The sequence below is a fragment of the Rhizophagus irregularis genome, chromosome 12 (assembly GCF_026210795.1).
Source record: "Rhizophagus irregularis chromosome 12, complete sequence".
NCBI classification, from domain to species: Eukaryota; Fungi; Glomeromycota; class Glomeromycetes; order Glomerales; family Glomeraceae; genus Rhizophagus; species Rhizophagus irregularis.
The window spans coordinates 566,066-575,945 of record NC_089440.1 but is presented as its reverse complement, the minus strand read 5'-3'; the positions used below and the strand labels follow the sequence as shown (position 1 = coordinate 575,945).

The 9,880-nt window shown below is 25.7% G+C and overlaps 1 protein-coding gene across 1 annotated transcript; it reads left to right on the top strand.

Moving 5' to 3' along the window:
- Window positions 1-6,114: 6,114 nt before the first annotated feature.
- OCT59_003704 (uncharacterized protein) lies at window positions 6,115-6,426 on the top strand (the record flags this gene model as incomplete). Its single annotated transcript, XM_066147821.1, has 2 exons — window positions 6,115-6,131; window positions 6,201-6,426. The coding sequence occupies 2 exons, from the start codon at window positions 6,115-6,117 to the stop codon at window positions 6,424-6,426; spliced, it is 243 nt and encodes an 80-aa protein (XP_065996486.1).
- Between the last annotated feature and the right edge of the window lie 3,454 nt (window positions 6,427-9,880).

Genomic DNA, 9,880 nt, shown 5'->3' with positions numbered 1-9,880 from the left:
ATCAATTATAAGGTTAATTTTATCCACAGAAGTTAACTTTTTTAATTATATTACATTGATTTTTTACGTATTTATAATAAATATCATTTAATTTTGTGTTTTAATATGAATTATAAATACAATATATTAAATTTTTATCGAACTTTTAAAAATAATTTATATATGTTATTATTAAAGTTTCCATATTTTACATCATTTTTTCGTTATCTATTACGGTAAGATAATGAATATAGTATTTTTTCGCTCTTAAAATTAGCATCCATAATTTTTTGACATTATAATGAATATTATATATTTTAGAAGATGGAATACTTATCACTTGATGACAGATTTGTACTAATTCCTTTTACGTGAAATGGTCTACATTGAAATTTTATCTTCAATCTTTATAAAATCATCTAAATCGCTTAATATTAAAGGAAATATTTTGAAAGACAGGAATGGAATATGAGTCATTTTAAAATTAAAGTTATTATACGAACATTCTTCATACTTTTAAATAGATTATGTCATTATGGTATGAATAATATGATCATGTTTTGTGAGCGAATATTATTCCAACTGTTTTCTAAGATAAGCTAATTTAATTAAACTATTTCGTTTGGTTACTTGGTTAATTATGATTTAATATTACTCACTCTAAGACATATTCAAGCGGACTTAGAAAATATCCAGACAAAGATATTTATGGCTTCAATTTTAATATAGTGAACCGAAAAATTTACAATTCACGTGATGCATAAAAATTATATAAATTTTTTTTACATATATAAAAATAAGCACTCACATCATTTTTTAAAATTTTATAAATTGATTTATACTTTTCTATCAAAGTACCTAAATATTCTATTCATCATATTTTACCAATAGTAATATTAAACAAAGGATTTTTACTCTTCCAAATTATAGAAAAAAATTATCTAATTTTAATTAAACCATAATTAATACTTAAACTTGTTTGTAATAATTATTATTCTACTGCTATAATAAATAACCCATAAATAAATAACTCATTCAAATACTTAGAAATTTTCTAAATATCATAATAAAATTTCCATATTATTTTCATTCCTGCTTCATAAACATTAACAGTATAATACATAATTAAAATGAAATTTTAAGCACTGCCGGTTTATTATTATAAATTTTTCATTAATTTAAAATCCGTAATCGCAAACTTTAGAAATAAATGAACATTCTTGAAATTCTTATGTAAAAGACGTAATATGTAACAATATCGACAAAGTATACTAATGGTATAATCATACATCTTGTTATAATAATAAAATTTATTACTAAATATAAATGAGCTGTATAATTTTTATTATTAGAAGAAGGCATGTTGCAAATAAATTTATTACGTAAATTATTAATAATCTTAGAATAAAATAGTAATAAAATTAGCCATTAATACGATTTCTGCAATCCTTGTAGTTAAAGGAAATATTTTCAAATTATTAACATTCTTCTAATTACTAAATTTATTATATTTGTTAAATTCTTAAAAATGTTATTTATTTAAAGAAAGAATTACTAAATTACTTATATTCATTAAATTCATTTTTCGAATTGCTGATAACAAAATTTTGTGAAAATTTACGTGTATATATAAATAATAAAAGATGTGTTAAAGCATAATAAGAGATAAAGAGGTCTTAATTTATATTATAATGATATCACTGTTTGTAATGACTCATGCGGATGAAAGGTTGTACTATATTATTATTATATAATGTGATAACTTATTAAATGTAGTATCTCTAAAACATATTATTATTAAACTTAAAATTTGATAAAGATAATTTTTTATCATTACAAGGGAACTAGACGATCGGTACAACTATAATGTGATAAATTTTACATCGGGATAATTCACTCACTTTTAGTCAAGACAAACATTGTCTATATAAGATTTTTTATCATTTATTTTAAATGAAAGACATTATTTCTTAGAATTTATTGACGAAGCTTTAGAAACTTTATAAATTGCGGAGTTATCATATATACATCAAGTTCGTACGCATAAATGTAAGTATTATTTCGAAAAATAAACGTCATTTCTTATTATTGATTTACAATATTGATAATTTCAACTTTATATCATCAAATTTCACAAACCATCAACTGAAATTAAAATAAAAAAATATGTACAGTATATATAAACTATAAAGTACATGAAGTACATGAAGTATATAAATAGTTTAAACTATGCTAATCCATAATTAGAAGAAACTAATTTCAGAGTATATCCCAAATAAAAAATAACATAATTAAAAAATTGATTTTACGTCGTTAAGGACAAAAAATTTAATTTTCCAAGAATTTTAATATTTCATCCCATTTAAACATTAATAAATTTTATTATTGTAATTATTCGCTCCCATAATTTTTGTAATTACGTACGATAATACGGTTATCATTGTTAGCAATATAGTGAGTGATAAACTATTTTACCGTGTATATCATGATAAATTTTTATACAAACTTTGTAATCATCTCTGAAGTTTTCTGGTTAAGCTATTTTGAATAATCACTTTTCCATCGTATATAAAATCGCATATAAAATTGGGTTATGCAAAATTTTCAAATAGACAATGATCTTATATTTATTTATATACCGATTCTTTTATACAAAAAAATTATGAACATCACAAAGTTTAATTTTGTGACATTTGAGAATCTAAAATATAAATATTTTTGTTATCACCGGATCACACTAAAAGATCGGCAGCTCCCAACCTTAAATAAAAATCTATTTAGCTTTGAAAATTGAAATATTGAATAAGTTTATTTATTGCTTAAATATTTAAAAAAAAAAATTTGCATAAAAAGCTATAAAAAATTTAGCACAAAACAAAATATTTGATTCGAACAATTTTTGTGATATGATCGACATTTCATTACGTAATGCTTACATAAGTGATTTAGAGTTAGAACTTGAGCAACGTAACACCATACTAGTAAATCACAAAATAGGCACTCAATGGATACGTAAAAGTATAAAAAATTCTTTATCCTTCTTTCGAATTTATAATTTCATTTATTTTATGCAAACGAAAAAGAAAAATGTCTCTTGAATGTTTACAAGAAGTTGCTAATGACTATGAAAAATTGCTTCAAGATGGAAAAGGATACGACGTTATCATTTATGCAAGTGAAAATGAAGAAATTCGTGCTCATTCACTTGTTTTAAGTACCAGGTCTCAATATTTTTGTACTGAATTATCTAAAGAAAATGTTGAAAAAAAAGATGGAAAAATCATTTTTAAAAAACCTGATGTTTCTTCTAAACTATTTAAGATGATTTTAAGGCATGTATAAAATTAAAAAAATTATCTTAATTTTTTGAAATTTTCATATATTTTCCTAATTCCTTTTGATATCAATTAATTTATTCGAATCATGTAAACTAAATTAATTAATTCTCTTATATTCCAGTTTCATTTATTGTGGAAGGATTAATTTAACCACATTAGAAGGGCCTGAATTATTAAAACTCTCGATAGCAGTAGATGATCTTAATATTCGTACTTTATTTCCTCAAATTGAAGATTATTTGTTTAAAAATAAGTCAACATACTTACATCAAAATGCTATAGAAATTCTTGAAACAATTTATCAACGTGAATCATTCACAAAATTATGGAATTTTTGTCTTGATAAAGTTTATAAAGAACCTAAAATATTATTTGAAGCTGATAGATTCGCAAACTTAAAAGTACCATTAGTAGAATTGGTATTTCAACAAACTGATTTAAATTTAGATGAAATTATCGAAATATTATCTAATTATGATAAATTTGATAAATTAAAAGAACCATTATCAGAATCGTTATTTAAACGAAATGATTTAAATTTAGATAAAATTGTTATAATGTTATTTAATTCTGATAAATTTATTAAATTAAAAGCGCCATTATTAGAATTGATTTTAAAAAGGGATGATTTAATTTTGGAAGAAATTATTGTTTGGAATAGTTTATTAAAATGGGGTCTTGCACAAAATTCTTCTATATCACAAGATAGCACTAGATGGAATGAAGAAGAAATTAAAATAATGGAAAGAACTATCCATAGATTTATTCCTTTAGTTCGATTTTATGATATGCCACCAGGAGATTTTCTTGATAAGATATATCCTTTGAAACACTTACTGCCAATAGACTTAGTTAATAGTCTTTTGACTTTTCATATTATGCCAGATAGAAGATCAAATATTGATCTACATCCTTCTAGAAAACCGAAATTTGATTCTGTTATTATTCAGCCTAAACATCTTTCTATATTTGCAAGTTGGATTGATAAAAAAGGAAATTTCCATTATAATGTAATGAATACTCCTTATAAGTTCAATTTACTTTACCGTGCTAATAGGGATGGTAATACGCCAGAAGGTTTTCATGCTAAATGTGATAACAAAGGAGCTACTATAATTGTAGTAAAAATTCAAAATTCAGAACACATGGTTGGAGGATATAATCCACTTTTTTGGGATTCAAGTAATTCTAATAAATCAACAAAAGATAGTTTCATATTCTCATTTACGGATAGAAATAACCTTCAAACTGCAAAAGTAGGTTATATTAAAGATGGACGATATGAAAATGCTGTATATTCCAGTCAAAATTATGGTCCAAGATTTGGCGGCGGACATGATCTGTGGCAATTTAACAATTTAAATAATAATAATAATACTTGGGGAATTAACAATCCATATTCTTATTCTAAAATTGATACGCCAGAAGAATATAATATAAATAGTAGCTATAAAATTTTTAATATGGAGAATTATGAAGTATTTCAAGTTGTTAGAAAATAATTTACATTTTATTTTAAAACATCCAAAGTTGGTTGATATGCATATATTTTTGAATTTTTGATCTATACTTACTTTTTTAATGTTTTCACCGAATGTCAGCAGTAAACGACATCTAAAATACATATTTACAATAAAATGAAAGTAATCACTTTGAAAACATATATTAATAATAAAAAATTTAGATTTTTTCAATAAATTAATAAAAAAAATAAACTAATTATTAAATTATATAATTATGAATTGTAAAACTCATAATTAGGTCATTTTATTCCCATAACCCTCTCTTATTTTTTTGATTCTTTTTTATTGCACTAATAATTTAGACAGAATAATGCAAAATGTGGAAACTTACACTTTATAATATCAACAATCATCAGTTTTTATTGGATTTTACCATTCTTAAACTGAGAGCGAACCATGTCCAGATTTCAGAAATCAAAAATTCGCATAAAACCTGGTGCATCTAGAGTTTGATAATGTCAGCCGGCATTATGATTCAATTTTGGCCAGCATTATCATCTGTGATTCATGATGATCCTCCAACACTCACATATTCCGAATTTAAGAATTTGATGCTCATCGTAAGAAACGCAGCAATCGGAAAAGATCGGTGGCACAAACACCAAAGAATGGAAAGATCGTTAAGGTACCGGTTAAAATAACTTCCTATGCAGGTTTTCTGGATGTAATTTTTGCCGACGTCTCACGTGATATGATATTCTATGACTTTCCATCTTTCCGTGGTACTGGAAATATATGAAAGCCTAAAAAAAGTGGGACACGTAGAAAAACTTTCCGTCAAATGTTAATATAAATACAAAACCGTTAGAGCAACGATTTGTTTCACCAAAGCATATGAAACAATATATAAAAATGGTAGATCAAATATAGCTATCGCAAAAAACAATCAGACTTATTTCTGTAGAATGTTTGACTCTAAATTATCCCCAAAAGAACTACTAATAAAACGAAGATACAGTTGGCAAGGTGTTAAAAACTGGATCCGGAAAAGTATAGCAGTATAGCTGATCATCTAATTATTAAAAGCATTCAAAGAAAAATATGGAGGCCATTTCGAGAAATTGTCAAGAAAAATACATATTGATATATTTCAACAATGAAAATGACCTAATGAAGGCGGTCTACGATTCTGCAATAGGCGAAGAATTGGAAAAGAAATACAAATTAAAGATCAAGATGAACTGATCGGCAAAGGAGGCTTTGTTAACCCTATAAAAAAATTTTTCGGAAAAATGATCACGTGTCTGATTTTCTTCTGAATAAAAACTAAAAAAATGATCATTTATCTGAGGTTTTTCCAGAATTTTATTTTATAGGGTAACAGTTTGAAAAGCCAGAAGGTAATTCTAAAAACCACTAGTTCTTCGGAGGACGAACAATTTTTCAAAGCGATGGAAAACCCAACAGTTTCAACAACTCAGACCAACGAAGTCCTACATGATTTTAATAAACTTAAACAAGAATTTATTGGCAGAATACAAATAATAAGTGGAAGTGCGGAAGGATCAGGAACAAAAGGGAAAGGCAAAGAAGTTGAAACAGATACGAAAAACGGAATTATGAATGTAAACAAAAACGCATCATGATGACACAGGGTAGTCATGATAATGACAGTGATTAAGCTTACGGCAACATTACAACAAAAATTAAGGAACTACGAAAAAGTGAAGACAAGATTGTTCTTAGAATTGCGGGGTCGACTCGAACATTCGACTCGTTCATGTTCGAACGAACTGCAATCATTAAATAAAAAGAATATTTTTTAAATTTTTCTAACTTTCTAATAATTTTTGTGGACTTTATTCCAATTTTGTTTCAAATTCTTACATACTGAATATAAATATACTGTATTATGTCATAGATTTGCCTAGTTTCAATAGAAATTAGATTATATATAGTCCTTAGATTAGTTTTAGCAAGTGGGTTTAGACGCCTGCTTCCGTTCAGTTAGTAGGTAGATAACTAGTATCTTGGTACGGCTATGTCTATTGTATTTCTTTTTAATATATGTAATTTAGTTTCTAATATAATAAAAGAAAGTGCGCGTTACTAACAAAAACAAAAAAAATTAGTAATTTCGCTTATAAAGAAAATTCTCATCAAAAAACTTAAGCTGAATATCCGATCCGACTAGTCTTTTTACAAACTTGTTAATATTTATGAATGGGACCAAAATTAGTCTCCTAAAATCAACCTTTAATTTTATGTCTTAACTCTTAACTAGTCTACCTTAGCTACCTTCAAGCATTTAGATAATTTATTTCGCATGCTTTGCTATATCATGCATTATTTGAAGTGTAATCACAAAAGCTTTAGTCTTGTGATACCCATCCATAATTATCAATCTAAAAGATCGACACCGCCAAGGTATTTGAGAAACGTAACACCTGTAGTACAACACAAAATTGGCATTTAATGAACATGTGAAAAATATAAAATTTCTCGGAGTTTTTTTAAATTTCAGAATTCTTTTTTTAAACTTTGTAAAATAATAAATAATCAAAAGATGTCTCTTGAATGTTGGCAAGAAGTTATTAATGATTATGAGAAATTACTTGAAAATGAAAGAGGTTATGATGTTATTATTTGTGTTGATGGAAATGAGGAAATTCGTGCGCATTCGCTTGTTTTAAGTACCAGGTCTCAATATTTTTGTACAAAATTATCTGAAGAAAATGTTGAAAGAAGGGATGGAAAAATCATTATTAAAAGACCTGATATTTCCTCTAAATTATTTAATATGATTTTAAGGTAAATATAAAATATAAATCATTATGGCCTTATTTTTGAAAATTTTATAAGTTTTATAAATTTTATGCTCTTCTCTCATTGATATTCAAACTGTATACTAATATTCAAATAATTCGCTAATATTTCAGATTTATCTATTGTGGAAGGATTGATTTTACTGCAATAGAAGGGTTTGAATTAATAAAACTCTCAATAGAAGTAGATGATCTTAATATTCGTACTTTATTTCCTCAAATTGAAGATTATTTAATTAAAAATCAATCAACTTTCTTATACCAAAATACTATAGAAATTCTTGAAACAATTTATCAACGTGAATCATTTACAAAATTATGGAATTTTTGTCTCGAAAAAATTTATAAAGAACCTAAAATGTTATTTGAAACCGATAAATTTGTCAACTTAAAAGCACCATTAGTAGAATCAGTATTTAAACGGAATGATTTAAAATTAGATGAAATTATCGGAATATTATCTAATTATGATAAATTTAATAAATTAAAAGAACCATTAACAGAATTGTTATTTAAAAGAAATGATTTAGATTTAGATAAAATTGTTATAATGTTATTTAATTCTGACAAATTTATTAATTTAAAAGCACCATTATTGAAATTGATTATAGAAAGGGATGATTTAATTTTGGAAGAAATTGATGTTTGGAATAGTTTATTGAAATGGGGTCTTGCACAAAATCCTACTATTTCGCAAGATAGCACTAAATGGAATGATGAAGAAATTAAAATTATAGAAAGAACTCTTCATGGATTTATTCCTTTGGTTCGATTTTATTATATGTCTCCAGAAGATTTTCTTGATAAGATATTTCCTTTAAAAGAATTGCTGCCAAAGGATTTACTTAATAACCTCTTGACGTTTCATATTACACCAAGTAGGCGAGCAAACGTTAATATACCTCCTTCTAGACAACTTAAAGTAGATTCTGCTATTATAAAGCCTAAAAATATTGCTATATTTGCAGGTTGGATTGACAAAAGGGAATATACACATTATATTCCTTATAGGTTCAATTTACTTTACCGTGCTAATAGGGATGGTAATACAGCAGCTTTTCATGCTAAATGTGATAACAAAGGAGCTACCATAGTTGTAGCAAAAATTCAAAATTCGGAACTTATAGTTGGAGGATATAATCCATTGCATTGGGATTCAAATGGTGCTTATAGAACTACAAAAGACAGTTTTATATTTTCATTTACGGATAGAAATGACCTTCAAACTGCAAAAGTAGGTTATATTAATCATGGGCACTATAGTAATGCTATATATTGCCATCAAAGTAATGGCCCAACTTTTGGTAATGGTCATGATTTAATAATTCATCCTATTAATCAGAATAGTAACAGTAATCAATCTTCTTATTCTAAAATTGATATAGCAGGAAATTTCCGAACAGAGAATTATGAAGTATATCAAGTTATTAAAAAATAGGTTATTCAGATTAGTACTTTTATTATTAAATTTTATATTGTTTATATTTAAATAAATTTTTATTTAAATTTCAAATGTCAATGCTAGAAATTCCTCCAAAATAATGAGTATAGTTTGTGGTTCATTTGTTCTTATTATAAAATCATTTAATAATTAGATGTTTGAATCGATTAATATTAATAATTGACCAATTAAGATGGTTTAACGGTTAAGGTATCTTCTCATAACTGAAGCTGGTTAATCGATTAAATTATTCAACCAAAATTCTAGTCAAACTATTTAGTGTGACAAATTTTTATTAATCTTTTAATAATAAAAAATTAAGAAATGAATGTACAGTAGTATATGCAAATAATAAGCGTATGAATAATTGAAAATTATGATTGTGTTCAATAATAAATGTTTGGAATATAATAAAAAAAGGAATAAAGAAATAAGTATAAAGATCAGTTCGTTCAAAGACTTCTGCCTAACCATTTAACCGATCATTTTTAAGCAATTTATTATAAATTGTAATTTAAGTTACAATTTCTTAAATGTAAACAATAAAATATTTTAATTCAGTTAACTTATTTTCGGTAAGAACGTTAGTCTAGTCGGTCAAATTGTCGGTCAACACTATATTTAAATGTTTATAACTTTTTATGTAGCGTTCAAAATCTTTTTACAGACGATAATTATGGGACAGAAATGGTCAACCAAAACAGTCAGCGGTTGGTCAAAGATTCTTGACTGGTTATGACCGACCAATGACCGACCACGACCGACCATTCATTCCTAGATCTGATTCTAAAACTAAATACTCCACTTTATTTTCTCTTTATTTCCCCTATTTAT